At 38.5% G+C, this 22,682-nt stretch overlaps 2 protein-coding genes across 4 annotated transcripts in view; both read left to right on the top strand.

The window, feature by feature from the left end:
- Positions 1–4,503, top strand: part of LOC100710998 (NACHT, LRR and PYD domains-containing protein 3) — a 34,891-nt gene extending 30,388 nt beyond the window's left edge. For all 3 annotated transcript variants that reach the window (XM_025902717.1, XM_025902719.1, XM_025902718.1), the window contains exons 10-11: positions 3,707–3,753; positions 3,927–4,503. In XM_025902717.1, coding sequence (XP_025758502.1) covers positions 3,707–3,753; positions 3,927–4,480 — 601 coding nt within the window. In that variant the 3' untranslated portion in view covers positions 4,481–4,503. The remainder of the gene's footprint in view (positions 1–3,706; positions 3,754–3,926) is intronic.
- The window catches only part of LOC109196997 (NLR family CARD domain-containing protein 3), a 501,803-nt gene that overhangs the window by 17,101 nt on the left and 462,020 nt on the right, over positions 1–22,682 (top strand). The window lies entirely within an intron of this gene.

The following is a 22,682-nucleotide window of genomic DNA, read 5'->3' as shown; positions in this document are numbered from 1 at the left end:
TGGAAGACTATGCTTTGAACAAGCACCATTTGGTCAAAGGAGCTCTCCATGCAGGTGAAACAAGCCATTCTTATGATACGAAAATAGGAAAAAAAAAAACATCAAAGAAATGGCTATATAAAATGGGCCTTACAAATGTTGTCTGTGAAGGTTCTCAGTCAACAACGAGCTCACCCGAAACCCTGGCTGATTGGGACCCACACCCGCTTTCACACCTTGGCTCATGTGATTAGGCAGAGGATCATCAGGGGGTCCTTTGTCCCTCTTTTGGGGGGAAACTCCCACTGGGTTTAAATCTGGGACTCTCCACCATTTGACCCTTAGAACTGAAGAAGCTTCTCGGATGAGAGGTGAAACGTCTTCAAGCAACTCAAAGAAGTCCAGACGCTTTTCTTTCCAAGCTCCTTAGACTTACAAATGTTAAAAACATATCAAATATGAATCCAACTGAAAGTCTATTAAAAAATAAATAAATAAATAAAGCTCCATGTTTGAAGATGGGGCCACAGAACCTTCAGGATTTTAAAGACTGTTTGTTTGGAAGTCAAAATCACACATTAGAAATGCATGCAGGTAGATCCATACAGGAGGCAGTTTGAAACTGTCACCACCAATAAAAGCTTTTTTACATTATTTTTAAAATTCATTTTAGTAAAGGTGTATCCTTTTTTCAATCTGTCATTTCTCATTATCACATGTAACTTGATTATGAATCTCAGTGGTTTGATTTCTTTTCATGTGTGGACTGGATGTGTTGTTACTGAACTCTGGTGAGAATGTCATGCCAACAGAACCTTTAGAAATATATTTACTTCAAAAATAAGTTATGTGTTCAATACTTATTTTACCCTCTCTATGTAGTCCTGAATAATCAAGCAACATCCTGTCTTAAAGACCACTTTATATAATTCCACCACATTTTAGTCATGCTGGAATAAACTCTTTACGCCTTACACGAGGTAAGGTTGTTATCTGTTGCATGTTTCTCACTTTATAAATAAATGAATAGTTTTAATCAATGGACATGAATATGGATATGATTTTATATGGATTGTTATTGTGTGTGTCTGCAGTCTTTCAGGCTGTCTGATCACAGAGACAGGCTGTGCTTCTATAGCTTCAGCTCTGAGCTCCAACCCCTCACATCTGAGAGAGCTGGACCTGAGCTACAATCATCCAGGGGACTCAGGAATGAAGCTGCTAAAGGAGCCACACTTGAGACTGGACACTCTCAGGTATAAAAAGAATGTCTGATAGAAGAGAAAGAGGTGGAAACATCCTTGTGTCCTTGTTTGTTTCATGTAGATCTGACATATACAACAACAGAAGGAAAAATATTTTTCTTTGCTTACTACAAAAACACCAGTCTCGTTAAACAAAGATCAAGAGCTATTTATAGGAGGTCACCATTTAGGGAACATTTCAGCCTGGCTTGATTAAAAACGAGTCATTAGTAAGTTGATGGGATAGATTAGGGAGAATTTGTCCTCAACACTGAGTTAGAAGCAGGAAATATGGGCAAATGTAACAATTTGAGAGACCTTAACAATGACAAAATTGTGATGTCTGGACAACTGGATCAGAGCATCTCTTATTTGGCATTCCCAGTCAGCAGTGGTCAGTATCTATCAAAAGTGGTCCAGGCAAGTAACAGTGGTGAACCAACGACAGGGTCATGAGCGACTAAAGCTCACTGATGCATGTTGGGGAGCAAAGGCTGGGTCCTGTGGTCCCATTTAACGGACAAACCACTGTAGCTTGAACTGCCAAAAAACTTAAATCTGGTATATAACCACATATGGTTAGATATAGTTTTTATGTGCCAGAATACACAGCGCATCACAACTGTTTGCTGTTTTGGCAGCAAAAGGGGGACCAACACGATATTAGGCAGGTGGTCTTAATGCCCTGTCTGATCAGTGTGTACCAGGTATTACAGCAGGAGAAACTAAGACCTGATTTCAAAATAAAAGGACCTTCTGGTGATTTCCACATTAGCCAATAAATTTGATCTGTAACCAGTGATTTAATAGATCGCCAAAAAATACTGATACGCAACTACATGTGAGAATCCCATAAATTTCAAATTAATATTAATGAACTAATAACACCATTACAAAAAATATTCAATTTCCACAGACTAATTTCACTCCAGATGAACATTACACTCACTCACAGAGTTATTTAATTTAGCAATTAACTTATTTAATTGCCTGGAAAGCAGTGTGGATTATTTACATGTCTAATGCTCTTATTAAAGGAAGAGATTAAATTTGTCTTTTAGTGATGTAGTGACTGTTGCTGCTTAAATGTGCTGGCTTGTTAACAGGATCCAACAGATCATTCAGGTTTATGGATGTTAGAAGACAAATGAGTGGGATCAAAGACAGGGGGGTGCCCTTTACCATTAAACATAACGGGAATGTTGCAATATTGAAGGTTTTAATCAGTAATACAATACAGCCTTGCACAGTTCTTTACCACCTTGTTAGATCATTTTAATTTAAAATAATGAATGAATCAGTTCATGTAATTTTCACTTTAATGATCCTTTTATAGATTCACATCTGTCCAAAGTATAATTCCTTATTGATATATTTATTTTTTTAATGGTCAGCTTGATGTATTTTGTGCCATTTTCACTGTAAATATTAATCACACATAAAATAGGGGTAAAAAGACATTTGAACTGTAACGTCATCAAGTGTCTGCTGTCTCATTATGTTTAGCTTCAGAAGTCTGGCCTGAATGAAGTTAATTAGACAAGCTGCTGAAGCTCTGCTCTAATTTCAGAGAGAGACGCAGAGAGATACAAGGCTTCTAAAATGCATTCAGGCTGCTACGTGGAGATTTAAGACAGTTTCAAATCTAACTCAGATCAAACTGCATTAAACTAAGCACATCATTGCTTCCATATAGTTGAGCTTTCACTTCAAGAGAGGCTCTTATCTCATTAACTTAAAACAACAGAACCTTTCAGTGATGATGAATATGAGTCATTTTATCAGGAACTGCAGTAACCTGCAGCTGCCTACTGTTGGCCACTCCAACAGTGATTGTCCATAACTCTCAGAGCAGCTTATCAAGGATATGAGAACAAAAAAAGTCCAAAACTGTGTTTAAAACAGCAACATTTCAGGACAGAGTGGTTAATGTTATCTGTCCCCTTTAAAGGAAAAAGAAAACTAATTTCTGTATCTACACTAAAATATGAAGCAGCTGATTTAAGAGGCTGATGAAAGTTGAGCCTTTTCCTCGGAGCTTTGTAAAAGTTTCCAGCCACTTTCTAATACATGGTCACAGGAGATAAAGGATCAAGATGATCACACACAGTTGAAGTGCTTTTCTTATCAATGCACTGATCAAGAAATTACTGGAGCCATACTTTGACTTTATGGATTCAATCCCTGGGCAGCTCATCCAGCAGTAACTGTTCCAGCCACAGTGCAGGACTAAGCGCAATTGCAGATCCTTCATCCTGACAACAAGTCAGGCTGTACAATACACACACCGAATAAATACTGTTTATGAATACATTTGTGTCATTATCCAACTCATCAGTAATTTAATCCATGTATGGATTGAAGTGGACATGTCCAGATTTTTCCTTTATCAGTGTCTAACAGTATGTGTATGAGAGCGATGTAATGTCCATGTGTACATGCTGAAAGAGACTGTGCTGGTCTGACCCCGCTCCTCCTTTCAGGGTGGAGCCTGCTGGAGTCCGATGGTTGACACCAGGTCTGAGGAAGTGTAAGTGTGTTTTTAATGTGATTCATGAAAACAAAGCAGCCCATTCAACCATCTTCAAACTGTCACATCACTCATTCACATCTCTGATGTCAGGAGTCATCATCAAAGTGTCAATCAATGAACAGATGATGGATCAATGACTGCAGCTGGATTGTGTTTGTTCTCTCCATCAGATTCCTGTCAACTCACAATCGACACAAACACAGTAAACAAGAACCTCACACTGTCTGACAGCAACAGGAAGGTGACACATGTGGAGGAGGTTCAGTCATATCCTGATCATCCAGACAGATTTGACAATGGGTATCCTCAGCTGCTGTGTGGAGATCGTCTGAGTGGTCGCTGTTACTGGGAGGTCGAGTGGAGAGGGGAGGTTTATATATCAGTGAGTTACGGAACAATCAGAAGGAAAGGAGACAGTGAAGACTGCGAAAACAGTAAACATTGCGTGTTTGGAAGGAATGATGAGTCCTGGAGTCTGTTCTGCTCTGATGTTAAGGGTTACTCTGTCTTACACAGTAACAGAGAAACATATCTGTACCCCCCCTCCTCCTCTGTCTCTAACAGAGTAGCAGTGTATGTGGACTGTCCTGCTGGCACTCTGTCCTTCTACAGAGTCTCCTCTGACACTCTCATCCACCTCCACACCTTCAACACCAAATTCACTGAACCTCTTTATCCTGGGTTTACAGTTTGGTTTCCTGGTTCCTCAGTGTGTTTGTGCTGAGTTAAGTGTAAAGAGTGTCCTCCTGTTAGAGAAACACTCTGACTGTTAAACAGATAGTTCAGTCTGTTTCTATCACTCAGAAACATGTTTTCAGATTCATGGATTTAATCAGTTGATGTTTTAAACTGTTCTAATTGATTCCATGTAAAAAAAAAAAAGTTTTGCATTTTGTCCTTTAAAGATGGAAGATTATTCCAGAATTCACATGTTGTTTTTCTGTCTTTTCAAGTTCATGGTACATATCTGTGTGTTTGGTTTCTCTGAAGCTCCATTTAGCTGAGACACTTCAGTTCATGTCAGGTGCACTTAGTTTGCTGCAGAAGAGAAAACCTCTGATTTCTGAGAGGAATCACTGAGCGGCAGTGACCCAAAACATGAATTTACAAACTGCTCAGAGACATTTGCACATTATTGTCTAAAGCAGGGGTGTCCAAACTTTTTTCACTGAGGGCCACATACATAAAAATATAGGAGGGGCTGGGCCACTTACTAGAAATTAGGTATATAACCTTAACTGTAGTGTATTAAAGTTAGAAAAATCATTTAAAAGTGGTCGAATACGTTATATTGTTGAATATAATTAAAGACAAAACTGCCTTCATCACAGCTTTCCATAAATGGATCTTTATTGATTTATTCAGAAAAAGCTTTGGTAGCTCATTCTCAGAACAGCAGCCTCAGATTTCTTCTTAGACAGAAGATTTACAGCACAGAGAAAAAACAATAAAGGGGAAAATGGGACGGGTACATTTCAAGCTTGTTATTTAAGTTCTTAGGCTTAGCAACACAACTATTAACGTTCGTTTGAAACGGTTATCAACATTATCAGACTGAACTGGACTTAATAACATGAGTCCATATAATTTTAGTAAATTATTCTGGTGAGTATCAGCTGCGCTGGGTATGTAAATCGGGCCATCCAGCCGCGGTGCTGACAAATGTCACCTGATCAAGGAGCAAATCTGCATCAGATGAGATCAGCTGACTTTGCGTGTGCGTGCGCTGTGCACAGCGGTGTGTACTCTGTGTGTTAACAAGAAAAGCGCATATAAGAAAGTGGTGCGCAAAAGCAGGGTAGTGACAGAATTGATGCGCATTAATGATATTTGAAGCCAGGGCTGGACTGGGACAAAAAATCGGCCCGGGCATTTTGACTAGAGACCGGCCCACCAGGTATCATAGGAAAAACCATAAAGCCTTTGAATTAAAACAAACGCTGTTGTGACAGTGATGTACACTGTCTTGTTGGTATATATGTATCTAATAAACTTAAACCTACACCATCCTCCCTATTCTGGTATTCTAAACAATACTTAGCCGAAACCCAAAGACTGCTTGGTCGAGTTAACCTCCTGAACTATCTACAACACATGGAGGAAACCTGAAATTAAGACAGAGAAGACTAGAGGTGAGACATGATCATTACTGAATATTAAAAATAATAAATGACAGATTTAGAGATATTTTCATAAACAATTCATTTACCACATCAATAAACAGCATGACAGGGCAAAATATTTTTTGTAACATGGCAACCTTTAAAAAGTGAAAGGAGACAGAAAGACAGGTGAGAAAGAATAAAACTTAATTGACTTTTTGATGGCATTTTACACACAGTACTAGTAAAGTATCTAGAAAATGTGGGAAAATACTGGCATCATATACAGTACTTACTTCTGAGGAAATTATGATGGGACCCTGAAAAAAATTACTATGTACAATAATGGATTTCTATACATTTTACATCACATGAAAACGTTTGTTGTAAGATTCAGATAATTATATGTTAAAAGCGAGACATTTTAAATGAGAATAAGGGAGAAAAGTATTTCCTTGTGCCCCCCTTTCCCTGTTAATGCCCTACCTGGCCCCCTGGCAAAACTTTGCTAGACCCGCCCCTGCACAGTTACCAGCTGTCAGCTACATAGAAAAGGATCCTGGTGTTATTTGTCTCTCAGAAACAGTTTATAACTTCCCTTCAACTCATTCATGTCACCTAAAAGGTAAACCTGTTTCTCCATCACCTGTTCAGCTCTGATGATTCAGTAAGGACATCTCCTGGTTTCATTTTCATGTTTCCCTCTCACCAGACATACAAACCGATATCATGACCAGCAACTTTTACGGCTGTGGCTCCAGCAAACATCAGCTGATACTAGAAATTAATATTAAATAAATTCTAACAACAGCTTATCAGACTTAAACGTGCTGCTGTTGTTTAACGCAACATCCGCTGGTTTCCTCTTTCTGGCGCAAAGTGGGCGATAAACAAACAAGAGAGAAAAGCCGATCAGCTGATCATTGATCAGTTTCATGATTGAAATAACAACAGGGGGGGGGGGAATGAGAGAAGAAGAAACAGCTGTGCAGAATAAAGACACGAAATAACTCCAGCTTTGTGTCTTTTCCATTCTAGCTGAAGTCCGGGACAAACTGTGTTCCTTTTCAGCTCATTACAAAAGGCGTAATATTTTCTCTGAATACTGGACGATTCCGTTTTTTACAGGACGGTTGGAAACTCCAATAATTAACCTTATGAATAAAATAAAGTTCACTATCAGTAACATTATAGCACCCACCCAGCAGTATAGAAACTCCGTCATGCTAGCTAGTACGCAGTACGAGTTATTGTAACTGACTGTAAGAAGTCAGCATAACGAAAATAAACTCCACCTAAACTTGGTTTATATCTGACCCAGATAGACTGCAGGTCATAACTTCTTACCTGAAGTTCAGTTCCCCTGATACTCGGACCAGCGGCCGCCTCGGGTCTCTCCTCTTCCTGCCTCACCTGCTGGCCTCCACCACTTGCTAATGTTACTGAATCTGTGGAAGCTCCGCTATAGCCACCACCAAACAATTGAGTTATTTTTACACATCTCCCATCATCTGGCCAATCCACCACCTTTCAGTTTTTATACCGTTACGAAAAAAAAAGAAAAAAAAAACCCCATCAGCCCATAAAAACGAAAATTCTCGTTTTTATGAAAATTCCAGCTATGTTTGAAGCATGTGTACCTGCACATTAACACACGGGTACTGTGGAATATATTTTTTACTCACCTAAAGTGCTCGTGCTCTCGTCCACACCCCGCAAAAAAATTTAGCAGCTGTGCGGTGTCTGTGCCATCGGTGCTCTCATCGCATGCGATGGAGTAAAAATCAAAAGCACAGCTTTATCAGACAGTTGCAGTTTAATGTTGGCTGACGAGTCTTCAATGCGTCGCACAACTGTATTTCTGGACATGCTGACGTTGTTTAAGTCCTGCACTGTTTCCGGGCACATTATTTCGGTGACTTTAACGAGGCAGCGTTTTATGAGGTCTCCGTCTGAAAAAGGCTTGCCATGTCTTGCGATGAGTTGGGCGACCTCATAGCTGCTATTGGAGCCTTTTTCTGGACAATTTGAGCACGAAAAAAATACTGTTGCTGACCCCGCAGGAGAGCTACCCTTTGCTTTAATTTCTGCTCTCACTCAGCACCAGTGTAGGATGCATAGGCCTGATGTTTGGTTTCATAATGATGTCGTACATTATACTCTTTAGTAACTGCCACAGTTTCAGTGCAGATCAAACAGACACACTTCCCCTTTAATTCTTTGAAGAAATATTCACTCTCCCACCGTGTCTGAAATTTTCTGCACTCACTTTCTACCTTTCGCTTCTTTGGTTCTGCCATGTTTGGTAACTTGGGGGTAAATTTCTTCTGTGATTGTCCTTTTTGGTGGAGCAACTGCCTTGATCAACAGTAGCTCCCCCTGGTGTTAAAACTAAGAAGTGCAATACACTCAAGCAAAAGTTGAAGTGCGGGCCATTTTCTATTCTATTTATAAAATTACTTGAGGGCCAATTAAAAACGGCCCGCGGGCCGGACTTTGGACACCCCTGGTCTAATGGATACAAGTTTAATGAGCAGCCAGGGCTCAATGTGATTTTTAATTTTGCTGTTAGAATGATGAAATGATAGCTAGACTTTAGCTTACCTATAATGGCTATATCCATTATAAAACAGATATAAATATATTACTCCCCAACTTTGTACATTGTTGAATCATCATTTTGTCCTCCTGAGTTGCAGTTTTCTACTTTTATTCTAAGCCTGTTTAGTTTGCAAACTAAAAAATAAAACAAGTCTGACTATGTGGCAAATTACAGCAAGACTCTCCAGTTTGATCAGCAGAGAAAACATAGATCTTATACATAAAATATGAAAAATTTTCAGGGAACGTTTCAGTGATTTTTTTATTTTTTCTTGGAGCTTCAGTGATGAAGGTCCAAGCTCCAAAACTAACATCTAACATCTCCTTTAAATGTGAAAGAGTTTGACTCTAAGTTGATGATGAACTACATACTGATATTCATGACTGGCTTTCATTAAATATCAGAGAATTCCTTCATTTACTACCTGTGAGGTAGAATTGATTTAATGGATAATCCGATGCTAAATATTCTGAAATTTGTGGAAAAAATAAATAAAAGTCTTATAAATGTTCACATGGTTTAAATGTTCGTGTGATTTTTGTTTTATTACTCAGTCGCTGATCTTGCTTTTTATCTCTGATTTTGTGTGCTGAATAATTTCATTCTTGTCATTTCTTGGGACAGACTGTTACAGAACCATTTCCACCAGTGTTGAAGGAACTCTACTTTTTTGTATATATGCACAAATCTTCTGTTAAAAATAAATTAAATAAGTTACATGATATCAGTTGTATATTGAAATGTATGATAAGGGTGAGAGTTAAAGAGAAACAAATTCCCCACTCAGTCTGTGTGCAGTTGTAATCCTTATATCTCCCGTCTTCTAGGTCTGTGAGCTTGAAGGTACAACAGTATCTAGTATCGTAGCTGTTCTTGAACTATACTCTTCTGTGCAGATATCTCAGATGTTGTTTCTGGGATCTGCGTGAGTCATTCAAACAGTTTCCAAAAGGCGCAAGAGGGTTTTCTATGGAATGCCAGGAGTGAGATAATTAATTAATTAATTAATTAAATGTGTCAATAATTAATTAAAAATTGAATTAATTAAATAAATATCTATGATACATTTAATTAATCAATCAATTAAGTAATTAATTAATTGATTAATTCACATTTAAATTAATTATTGACACATTTAATTAATTCATTCACTTTGGCACATTTGACTCCTGGCTCTCAACATGAATTAATTTTATCTGTCAGCCTCAAACTCAGGGGGCGGGGGTTAATGCTGCCAATGCAGCTTGTCTAACATCTGATTGGTTACAATGCAAAGTAAGTCAAGACAGGTCGATCCTAGATTGCTATGAACTGGTGGTAGTGTTGACTTGGGGCAGCCAGATATCCCAGAATGCATTTCAAATCACAAGCAGCAATGGTAGTGGCGCTCTAAACTTGGAGTAAAGTTTTAAAATACCCCATTTTTCTTTCACAAACTACCCTTTTAATATTGTTTTAGCAGCGAATGTAGTGTCATAATCTTCACGTCTGGTCAAGTTGTCATACTCGAGAATCACTTTACTGACTCGTGAATCATGATTTCCAATCCGAAATGACTCATTCACTGACTCATCCCTGTTGCTGTTAGCAAACTAATTTCATTAGTAGAAATATATCTAGCTTATAATTAAAATTGTGGGAAAAAAACAACAGCCAGTTTATTAACAAAAACATTTCTGCTCTGGACTGGAAGAAAAAGCCCTGAGTAGAAAGCTCACATCAAGACAATAGCTCATCAGTTCACAGTATCATCGCTCTGCTAACATGCTAACAGCACATTTGGGTCGTGTCCAAATTCATGGGCTGCATCCTCCTGAGGACCCGGCCTTCGCGGTCTACGTGGGCCGGGTCCTCAGAAGGTCGAGTAGGCCGGAAGTAAACGGCTGTGAAATTGGACGGTCTAGCCTTCGGATTAACGTCACCGCTGTCTCGGTGGAGTTTAATAAACTCAGCCGTCTGCTCCTTGCTATGTAAAATATAACAGGACACTGGCGTAAATTCTCGACCATCTCACACTTCTGTTTAATCAGTTTTCTGTTTGACGTTTATTCAGCTGTGTGAAAACTACCAGGGGGATTAATAAAGTTTTATTTTATCTAATCTAATCTAATAATTTTAATCTCAGCCAAACCGATTTACTCACGAACAAATAAAACACTGAAAAAAGCCAAACAATATCCTTTTTAGGTTGTCTAAGTGACTTATATATTACGTTTAACCTGAGTAGCGAAAGTCCGCGGTGATCTGAAAATGATGTGCCGGGAGTTGTGCCGTTCTCGGCGGCTTCAGTGACCCTCAAGCTCCCGGCTAGCTATCAAGCTGGTGGGTAACAGACGTCTCCGAAAACGTCGAAGCACTTTTGCAATTATGTAATACCTTGATAAACCGAGCAGATATTTGAAGTTTACACAGCCACATTCTCGCCTGAAAATATGTTAAAAGTTTATTTTGTGACCCAGAAAGATTAATAAAAGTAATTTTAAAACTTAGTAGCGGCCGCCATTGCCGGAAACTGGAGTTTGGCTGGGCCGCGCTATGAATTCTGGGATATGGTGGGCCACGAAGGACACACCCGACCCATCCTTCAAATTCGGGGAAAAGGAGGACGCATTTGTCGGCTGCATTCGGAGGAGTCTACGAATTTGGACAGCCTTCGCTGTGACGTAATCGGTCTACAAATGCGACCTCAGGAGGATGCAGCCCATGAATTTGGACACGACCTTGGGTTACTCACCCCCTCCCTTCCTGAGAGCTAATGTCCGGTGCGGAATCGAAGCATGAACAAATCATTCAGTTCCTTCGTAGCCGGCCTCGTTCAGGACTAAGGACTCACTCACCCCCTCCCTCCCGGCTCACAGCTTCTTCTTCTTCTTCTTCTTGGTTGGCAACCAATGTTAAGGTGCATTACCGCCCCCCGGCTCACAGCTCAGTGGACGCTCGCACTACATACGACTCACTCACTCACCCTTCCCTCCCAGCTCTCAGCTGCTGGAAGTCAGACCGTGTTGCTGTGGAAGAGTCGTACCTTCACCTGAGATGAAGTCTGATAGTCTGACAGACGCAATATAACATTCAGTCTACACTTTTTTTGTTTTGCAAAGATAAAAAAGCAGCCCAGCAGAAAAAAATACAGTGTCTGACTCGCATACTGCTGCTGCAATAATGTAAGTCAAATAATCAGAAATTCACTATTTCACTAAATTATTTAGGTGAGAAAATATATATTTGACACATTTGAGGAAAATACTAATAAAATAAAATAAAATACATGTTCCCTTTAGAAATATTTTGTTGCTCTTCTTTGCTCTATAAAATAGTTGGTTTCTTTTTCAATCACTCATCTTAGCAGTAGGATTTACATGAAAAGGGAAACAAATTAAGTTTCCGTGAAAATGTACATTTTTTGCACTCTCTGGGCAACTGACTCAGTGACTCAAGTGACTCAAAAAACGATTTTTTCTGGTGAGTGACTCATTCAAACTCAATTCAGTAAAAAGAATCGAATTTACCATCACTAGCTGTTGGAGCTTGTGTTTCGCTCAGAGTGACTGACCTCGAAGGATACACCCGACACATCTCTCAAATCCAGGGAAAAGAAGGACGCATTTGAGGGAGGCATTTGGAGCAGCATTCGAATTCGGACATCCATGGGTGCCTCGCTGTGACGTAATCGGCCTTCAAATGCAGCCTGCGAAAGATGTGGCCTCAGCTGTTGACTGTTTACACTCAGGGGTCATCGTGAGCGTGCTTAAGTTCAAAAGGTTTCTCCATGTAACGATCTGCTCGAGGGTGTGGAGGGTGCTAGGGGGAAGTGGATGGCCAGGTGAGTTGTTAGAGTGGAGAGTGAGAGGAATGATTTCAACCTTGTTTCCCAGTGATAAACAAGATACTGTGGCAGGAGGAAGAACAAGTGGAAATGAGGATTGACTCAAACCTGAGCAGTGAAGTGTGCAGCAACAAAACGAAGCCTTGTCATGGAGCTCAGCATCCAGAAGATCCTGAACTATGGGTAGTAGAATGATGGAGAAATGTGGCAACTAGAAGCACAGAAGAATGCACAGAATAAAATACAATAAATGTGTTTATAATTTATTATAATTATAATGATTATATTTATTATAATAATAAAGTATGATTAAAGTATCAGTTATCTCATAAAATAGTTTTTAAATGGCTAAAGAAACGGGTATTGAGGTTCCTTGTTTAGTCTGGCCAACAGCCCAAAATCTAAAGAGTTTCATTTAATTACATGTGTGACAAAAAGACAAAACATTAAATCTGTTGTTGTGGTTTCATGGCTCCATCTAGTGGACTGAAAGTAGAAGTAGAGCAGCTGATGGCAGCTTCCTCTGCCTCACACTGCTGTCTGACTCCATTTAGTTGACACTCAGATGAAGCAGAAAAGAAGCAGCTGATATTTGGACAGCACACATGATGGAAAGGAGGATTTCAGTTGATGTGCACATGAATGATTTGTGTTTCCTCTGCAGGTGAAGGTAGAAAGTGTGTGTGAGCTGATGTGAATTGAGCAGCATGGATCAGTGTGAGGACAGAGAGGAGGGAGTCCCTCCCTCTAAAACCACTCTGTGTGGGGAACATGAGAGCCAGACCAAAGCTCAGAGGTGAGATGAGCATCTCTAACTGTCCATGACTCTTCTCCATGTCACAGCTCAGCACTCACATCACTGTGCAGTCATTATTCACTGAAACAACCCTTGTGTCACAACCTCATAGGCTGGCTCATAGGCTGCAACATAGAGGGAGATCAGGTGAAATACTTAACTAATTTAGGATGCTGATGTCAGAATCAGGGTGGTGAGAAAATGGGGCTGCTGTGGAAAGAAGGGATCTTTTATAACCAAGCTCATAGGGAGCAGGTGTCGCTCACAGCCAATTTCTTTTTCCACTAAAAGTGTAATTAAATAAATATCTTATTTGAATGATTACTGGCGTGTAGATGAGGGGAAAGTGAGAAAAACAGACTGAGCTCCATACACTATCAGCAGACAGAGAGCAGACTGCATACTGTGCTGTAAACTCAATAAAATATTTCAGGAAAAAGCCACCTCTGCTTTCAGGGAGTTTTCAGCTCTGACTTCATCTGTTGTCTAGAAAAATATTATTTGCTGCATCAACTGACGTCATCCCTACTTTAACCAGTTACTCACATACTGTGAAACCATACAGAAAATATTTATAATGTTAAAAGAAATGCTAGAAAAACAGATCTATTACATACAGGTGATCCATTTCCAACTTTCATGATACATGAGGGTTTTTTTCAATTTTTGTATTTTATTCTCACTGATGTGTACTTTTTGTAAGAGAAGATAAATATGCTCATATTAAAAGTTTTCATAATTTATTATCAAACAGTTTCAAAATTAAAAAATAGTTTTAGATGGCACTATGGCCGCCGCCTCTCCAGACAGTTCTAAGAGACAAAGGCTGCCACAACCAAGCAGTAAACATTTTATTGTGTGTGGTAAAAACAGAATGTTAATTTGATTAGTGAAAAAGTTGGGCAAGTACTTTAGGCCCGATGTCCGGCTCATGTTTTTATCTCTAGGGCCACTGCAGCTTGAAAACAGACCCTAACATCTGATTGGTTAATATACACAGAGAGTCAAGACAGGTAGACCCTAGACATTCGATTGTTATGAACAGATGATATTGTGGGAACCGGAAAGAGAGTATTTCAACCAGGAGCAGAAATGTCTCAAACCAGTATGTTGATACTGTTTGTGGTTACTGAAGACTCAGCATACTCCAAAAACGATTACATCATCTGGTTTTTGTATTGTTTATTCTTTTTTTTTGTAATAATTGTTATGCAAATTATCATGACCATCGAGCAAAAACTGATGATTGACCCTTGATCATTGATCAATAGCCTTGAGTACCATTCACAGAGAGTTGGGAAATGGCTGCAATCACAACATTGTAAGATGTGAAAGATGTACCCTTAGGTAAATAGGCAGCAGAGTGAGCTTAGTGAGTTGATAACCTGCTTCGTGTGTACGTTTATCCTGGTCCCAGTGTTAGGGTCAGTGATTCCAGAGATCCTGGAAATCCTGACCTCGCCTCATGGTACAGGGCTGTGAAACAGAGGCTGGACTGCTGTTATAAATTATGACTAATTTTCACAGTGAAAATAGTCTGCCATCCAGAAATCTGTATGATGTGTTTCATAGTGTCTAACAAGCCTTACACAGTTAAAGTTAACAGTTACTACATGACTTATTGTTATTATTGTTAAGTGGCGTGCCGGGAGCATGCTGTCATCGCTATAGAAACTCTGACCAATCTGTCACAACTTGGGAGGTGAGGTGGCAGCAGGAACGGACATCTCTGTAAATGTCAGAGCACTTTTGATTAACTCCGCCCCATGACTTTGATGGGTGAGGTTGACAGATAAAATAAATTCATGAACACAGCTGCTGGGCCAGGAGTGCCAATATGAATTAATTACATATATCATTAAACGATTAATTTATATGTATCATTAATTAATTTAAATTAGAAATAAATATACATCAGGTGTGTCAAACATAAGGCACAAAATTTCATTAAATTTACAGTTTTAGAAAAGAGAATGAGCAGCATCTGACTGCTCTGCATTTCAGTGATATCAGAGACTGCAAAGCTAAGTGCAAATTTTTTGGAGCTGGCCAAAGTGATAGCAGTTTTTATTTTCCGCCATTTTCCTACCGATAAAAACCCTCCTTATAGAAATTCATACTAGATAAAGTAATTAAGCAATAAACAATTAAATGACAACGTTTCTATTTTTTTTTACTTTTTACTATAGAAATTTCAGTTTTTTTCCGACTGCAGTTAAAACAAAACTGGAAACACATTTCTTACAATTTAAAAATGAGTGGTGCCGAGAGATTTCTTTCTTTGTCACAGCAGTTTTTTTCTTCATCATGTTTTACTACATGATACAGATAAATATGTGACTTCTTTACACTGACAGAAGGAAGAGTTTCACTGGTCTGGCCTGTTTGGTTGCTTGTTGGCGTGGGTGTAGCTCAGAAGGTAGAGCACGTCATCTGCTAATTGGAAAGTTGGCGGTTCGATTCCTGGATCCCCCAGTCTGCATGCCAAATATCCTTGGGCAAGATACTAACACCCACTTGCTCTCCGATGCATCCATCGGAGTATGTATGAGTATATGTTAGTTAAAGCGCTGACAAAGCATCGAGTGCTTGTGTGTATGGGTTAATGTGGCGTGTTGTATAGAGTACTCCAGGAGAGTAGGAAAGCACTATATAAGAATCAGTCCATTTAAGATCAAGTGGGCTGTATGTAAAATAATTTTTGACGCACCTGTACTAGACTGTAACTCCTGCTGAGCCCCTCCCACCTGCTTCAGGTGAAGTCCAACCTTCTTTCAGGAAGCAGCTCACCTGTGTATTAGTGTTTAGTGTCAGGTGCCGAGTCGAAATTCTTCATGCTGAAGAAACTGTAAGTTTCATTTGTTTCCTCCTTTAATTGTTAATCTTTAGAAACTTTACTGTTTGTTTTGGCTCTATAATGTCTGTACACAATGTTCAGCTCTTGTTTCAGGATAAAGTGATTTCCAGTATTTCTCTATTTTTTATGTTTAATGTCTTTACTTATAAAGGTAAAAAGGCTTCAATAAAGAGGCTGTACACAGGGGTTATATGTATAACAAAGAAATTACTTGTTTTGTATCTTTAAGATTCTATGTTATTGTATCTACAGTATAATCAGTACAGACCCACTGGTCAAAAAATCCTGATAGAACTGTTGTTATATTTGTTGCAATTTCTGCTGCCGTCTTGGTCGGATCACTAAAGACAATTTTAATGTCACTGAAACTTTTTACCTGGATAAATGAAGGTTATATAAAAGTCACTATTCCAGAAAACTGATACTGAAACTTTTACCTTGTGACAGGAATGTTGTTTGTTCGTTTCACATTTTATAGACCAACAAGTTATTAATAGTCGTTAAAATAATTACGTCTTGCCGCAACATCTGGAAAAGTTGACAGTAACAGCGGGCTTAAATTAAAATTATTATTTAACATGGATTTAGCCTCGAAATATATTCATCGTGTAGTCTCTGTTTAAAAAATACTACGACACAAACTGTTGGCTCTCCTCCAACAGAAAGTAATGTTGACTGTTTACACACAGAGGAGGCACATAGAGACTAGATTAAATTACACCCAACAGAATTTATAATACACTTATATCTTTCTTTTAATTATCCAAACCATTTAAAGATAAATACACAATTTTCATTTCATCACAGCAGGAGTTTCTCTTTGACTCCATCCCTCCTGCTGAGCTTGAAGCAGCTATGTCTCATTTCTTCGTTCATAGAGTTGATAATAAATAAGATTTTAGAAATATCATTAATCTACTGAGGTGTGAGGTTAAAGCATTCAAATCCCAGTTAATTCACTCCTAAAAGACTGTCTTTAAGATTAGCACTGTTACCAACTTACTTATGCCTAAGAGGCCCCGTGAAAGTGCACAGTGTTTTTCTTTTTTGGTTTGTTTGGTTTTGTTTGTTTTTCCATAAAAGTTATTGTTGCAGCCAGGGTCAGTATGAAAGTGACCCCTTAGACTGCTGTTTAGTTCTGGCGTCCATGATTTCCAATGAGTTATCGGTTCTGTCACTGGTTAGCTAACATAAATTATTGTAAGTCTATTAGCAGCAACTAACCAACTCAGTGATGTCACATCCTGTGCTAGTACAAGATACTGTCTGCTGAGGCCAGTACAACAAAGCAGGTTTGATCTTCTTCAAGTAATTTTGTGTTTGGGATTTCTGTACGTCTCACCAGACTATACAGCCACTGTAACTTATCCTGCAAACTTAGTCTCTAGTGTTTTTCCAGATTAGAGATCAAGAGTCATTAAATCTATATTTTTGAATCAGATTAATTTGAAAAAAATACTGAAATCAGCAAATGGAAGTTCACTACAGTGCACTTCTTCCCTGAGGTCAAAGGTTAAGTCAACCTGTTTTTTATCCCTCTGAAAGGATTCTCAAGATTTATGTAAATAATGTCAAAGCCCTGAAAAATCATCCCACTTCTACTCTCCCTGGCCTTTTGAGTAACTGTACTTTTCTTTTTTAGTTGTTTAGCCTCATTCATAGACATAAACACATTTATGTTTTATTCAGTGGTTTCATTAAAACAGTCTATTTTGTAGAGACTGTGTGTTTTCCTTCCTTTGTCACAGGCTTTGAGTTAGAAGGTTTCATGTCTTCACACGTCAGTATGTGAACTGACAGCCTCAGTCTGACTAGTCAGACAGCATATTTACATTTGACGAGTGGCCGATGCACATACCAATTAAAAAACCAGAGGCTGTTAAATGACATTTGAACTGACACATGGATCAGTTTGTACACAAACAGTAAAAAACTGTTTGAATTAAAGGTTTTTAGTGGAACTCATTTGATTTGTCTTCATTAAAGGGAGGTAAATGAACAGTTAGATTAATTGTTCATAAGTTTTCTGTGTTTGTTTTTGAGCACCAAAAGAAACTGAAATGTCTGAAAGTCAGATTAGTGCAACTGTCAGTCCTGATAATGTGTATGCAGGAAAGCTGTATGCTGTGGGATTCATAGACATTCAGCAGGAGGAAAGTCAGAAACCATCAGTCAGAACTCGGTCACATCAGATTCAATTGTTCAATCCAGATATTGAATCAGTTTGTTTTTATTTCCCAGAAGAAAACTGTAGTCTCACCATTAAAGTCAAACATATCAGGGTGCTGCTGATTAAGTCCTAAAATAAAAGGTTTGTTACAATGTGTGAGTTTATTCACGTTATTAATTTATGTATTATATTCATCAAACATTTAATCCATGTCCAAACTATAGATGAAGTTTTTGCTATTGTGAAGTGTTTAGCTAACATAATCATAGGTGTCAGTGTTTGTGTGACATCTGGGTGTTTTCCATGCCAATATACAATGGGAGGAAATATGGAGGAGTGATTGTAGAAGAGTGGTCAGCTAGGATTAATAGTAAATTTATCCTAGCTATTTACACAACTCTGATGATTTTAATATCATGAAAAGTCTGATAGTCCGTTCAGCTTCGAACTTCTAAAATTGTATGAAAAAATGAATACATAACAGAAAAACAGAAGATTTATTGATAATGCAAATGATGCTTAGTGACAACTGTGTCTGACTTAATCCTAGAAATTAGAGTCAAAACACTGAAAGATAAAATGTACTTATTAACAGGAAATCATTACAGTACACTGCAGAGTAAGGGGGAATCATTAGTGTGAAGCTTTTAACACTGCTGATCCTTTTCATGTCATGGATCAACTGAAATGTCTTAAAATTTTGTTCATGTTTTATGTTGCTTTTGATGTTGTGCTTCCAGTCACAGTGAATCAGAGTGTGAGCTTCATGGCTCCATCTAGTGGACTGATAGTAGAAGTACAGCAGCTGATGGCAGCTTCCTCTGCCTCACACTGCTGTCTGACTGCATTCAGCTGACACTGAGACAGAAAAGAAGCCGCTGATATTTGGACAGCACACATGATGGAAAGGAGGATTTCAGTTGATGTGTACATAAATGATTTGTGTTTCCTCTGCAGGTGAAGGTAGAAAGTGTGTGTGAACTGATGTGAATTGAGCAGCATGGAGTGTGAGGACAGAGAGGAGGGAGTCCCTCCCTCTAAAAGAGCCAGAGAGAGCCAGAACAAAGCTCAGAGGTGAGATGACCATCTCTAACTGTCCATGACTCTTCTCCATGTCACAGCAGCTCAGCACTCACATCACTGCTCCATCATTATTCACAGGAACCAACCTGGACCTGACCCCAGCTGTGTGTCCTTGAAGAGCGATGACTCAAATGATAACCCATTTTTTAAATTTAAAGGACACTGCGCCTCTAAAGCAAGGTACATTCAGATCAGTTAAAATGTATTATATGCTTGATGCGTGTAAAATTTGCTTAAAATGTAAGCTTACTTGTTTGTTTTTTTTCTTTATCAGGATCACTGGAAGATTAGATTTACCTGAACCTGGACCTAGCTGTGTGTCCATGAGCAGCGAGAAGTCAAAGGAGTTGTACGGTGTTAATTACAAAAAAGATTCTGCTTCAGAGAGGTATTGTGTACCTAAATATTGTAAGTGACTCGGTTTGAACAGTTTTACTGATTCTAAGAAAATATCAGTAGAACGAAGAACAACTTTAAAAATTCAATGCTTTTCTTATAAAAGTCTCATGCAGAACCTAAAAAGCCAAGAAAAAAAAAGACAAGTTGGACAAAAGGAAAAATAGTTCATAAAATACAGTCCAGACAGCATTTTCAGTGATGTTTGTTTTTAATGCTAACAGCTGCTTCCAGAGCCTCCAGCTCAGACTGTACCAGAATCTTAGGGCATTAGTGACGGGTTGGTTGTGAACAAAACGGCTCTTAGAGCCCGCTCTTTGAAGGGAACGACGGGAGCTGGCTCCTTTTTGGCGGCCGTTTTTTTTCCCCTTTCTCTCACCTCTCTCGCTCACTTTTTTTTTTGCTTCACGCTGCACGTGAGCTTTGTGTTTGCACTGAGCAGAGAGGGGAGGGGCGGTAGTTACACTCGCAGCAGCAGTAGCACACGAACAGAGCAGGAGGGAGAGAGAGAAAGAGGGCCAGGGGCAACAACAACACAACATTGACACATTCGATAGGTATAGTAAAGAAAATGAGTGACACTCTGAAAAGAATCAAAATCTGAAACCATTTCAATTTTACTGACAATACAAAGGCAGAGTGTAGAGTCTGCAAAAAAAAAGAATATCATATAACAACCTGCACAGGTACCTGAGAACTGTCCTCCCATTAGTACAAGGGGAAGATAAAATTTAAATAGTTAAAAGATGAATTGTAAATAGTTGGTTTTTGTATTTTAGAATTTATTTTTTACATTTTATGTGCAGTGAATAAATAAAAGCATATTTATATAATAAACACATATAAATAAAAATGTGTTTTTTTACATTAGTAATTCATTTTGTGCATCATTTTATATTGTTGTTGATAATAATTTAATTACAGCAACTAAAGAGCCGCTTGGGAGCCAAAAGAGCCGGCTCTTTTTAGTGAGCCATGTCTAAAGAGCCGGTTCTCTAAAAAGAGCTGGATTTCCCATCACTATAGGGCATAAAAGCTAAGGGCTGCCTCTTCAAAGATCTTTGTCCTGCACTTTGGAGCAGCTTGCAGATTCCATGGATCTGTAGTGGATTTATAATATTTTAAGTAGCTCTGATAGTGGAGCTTTGTAATAGTCAAACTTTTTTCCATAAGTATGGATTCATTTCTCTGAGTTGCACAGAATCAGAAAAAGTCACATTTGATGTTTTTTAGGCAGTAAAATGTAGATTTGGTGTTACACTCCACATGAGCACAGAAAAACTCTGATGACCTTCCAGCGCGTCATCTGATTGACTTTTTACATTCTAGCATCACTCCATGGACCTTTAGCTTGTCTTTTCCTCTGTTTGCACAGATGTAAACTTTTTTTAATGATTCCTCCACAGGGTGGACCAGGAGAGTTTAGAGATTCCCAGTGGTCAGTCTGCCCTGAAGCATCAAACAAATCTGGACTCCATATTTCAGGTTTGTACATGTACAATAAGTACTTTTATATCTGTTCTGCAACTTTTATATATATATTATATATTGTGGAGAATCCACTTAGCCAAAAAAATGGATCAGACTTCAATTGTAGAAACGATAGTCTTTATATAGGGCTTCAAAAAGGGATGTACAACAATAAACTGCTCGACATTTTGCTAGCTAAACCCCGAGTAACTTTCATCTACCACAAAGGATTCTGGGAAACTTAGTTTACTAATGAAAATACCTGTTAAATGCTCCCTTTTAGCAGAAAATTAAATCTATAATTAACAGCTCTCACTAAACATGTGGCTAACACTTAAATCACTTACAAAATAACCAAAATGCTGTTATCAAACAATAAACTGCAATAAAGTTACAATTTTAATTTGAGAAATGTCATACTTAATTCAACTCCAAATGACACAAGCCCAAAGCAATCAAAATTAGAAAAGATTTGGATGAGCAGACATTTGAAATTTAGCACATTTGTCTATTGGAACCATTTTTAACAAAGCAAAAAAGTTTTCTAGTGATTTCTGGTTTCAATTAATGATTTTCTTTTCTTAAAAGTGACCATGTAGAAAATTGTGGAAACTAGGAAAAAGCAAACAATGCATGAAACATGGACAAACTATATTTTTACTTTCAGTGAAACAAGTGTGATCAAGTTTACGTTTTAAAAAAAAAAACATGTTGGTTGTCAACCAGTAATTTGTCATTGTGAGCTTACATTTGGATCCATGCATTCAGTTCAATTCTTTTCCAGCTGTTGGAGGACAATGTTGTCAGCTTTGTGAAGAATGAGATGAAAATGATTAAGAAGAGTTTAAGTCCAGATTATACAGGATACTTAAAGAGTCACAGTGAAGATGAGAAGGTTTCGAAAAATGAGGATGAGGAAGAGCAGAGGAGGAGCAACAGAGATGCAGTTGTGAAGATCATTCTGCACTTCCTGAGGAAAATGAAGCAGGAAGAACTGGCAGACTGTCTGCAGAGCAGTAAGAGGATTTCTCTAAACATGTGAAATAGTGGTTAAATAACGTGAAATTTGTATATTAACTTATTTCAGTTCATGTTTCTTAATTTTTTTTTCTTTGACAATTTCCCAATTTCCCAGTGGGCCGGCATACACTTAAATCTACACTGAAGAAGAAGTTCCAATGTGTGTTTGAGGGAATTCCTAAAGCAGGTAACCTAATACCGCTGAATGAGATCTACACAGAGCTCTACATCACAGAGGGAGGGACTGCAGCGGTCAATGATGAACATGAGGTCAGACAGATTGAAACAGCATCCAGGAAACCAGACAGACCAGAAAAAATAATTAAACAGGAAGATATATTTAAAATATCATCTGGAAGACAAAAACCAGTCAGAACAGTGCTGACAAAGGGAGTGGCTGGCATTGGAAAAACAGTCTTAACACAGAAGTTCACTTTGGACTGGGCTGAAGACAAAGCCAACCAGGACATCCAGTCCATATTTCCATTCACTTTCAGAGAGCTGAATGTGCTAAAAGAGAAAAAGTTCAGTTTGGTGGAACTTGTTCATCACTTCTTTACTGAAACTAAAAAAGCAGGAACCTGCAGCTTTGAAGACTTCCAGG

The sequence above is a fragment of the Oreochromis niloticus genome, linkage group LG23 (assembly GCF_001858045.2).
Source record: "Oreochromis niloticus isolate F11D_XX linkage group LG23, O_niloticus_UMD_NMBU, whole genome shotgun sequence".
Lineage (NCBI taxonomy): Eukaryota > Metazoa > Chordata > Actinopteri > Cichliformes > Cichlidae > Oreochromis > Oreochromis niloticus.
This window is presented reverse-complemented; position numbering and strand designations above follow the sequence as displayed.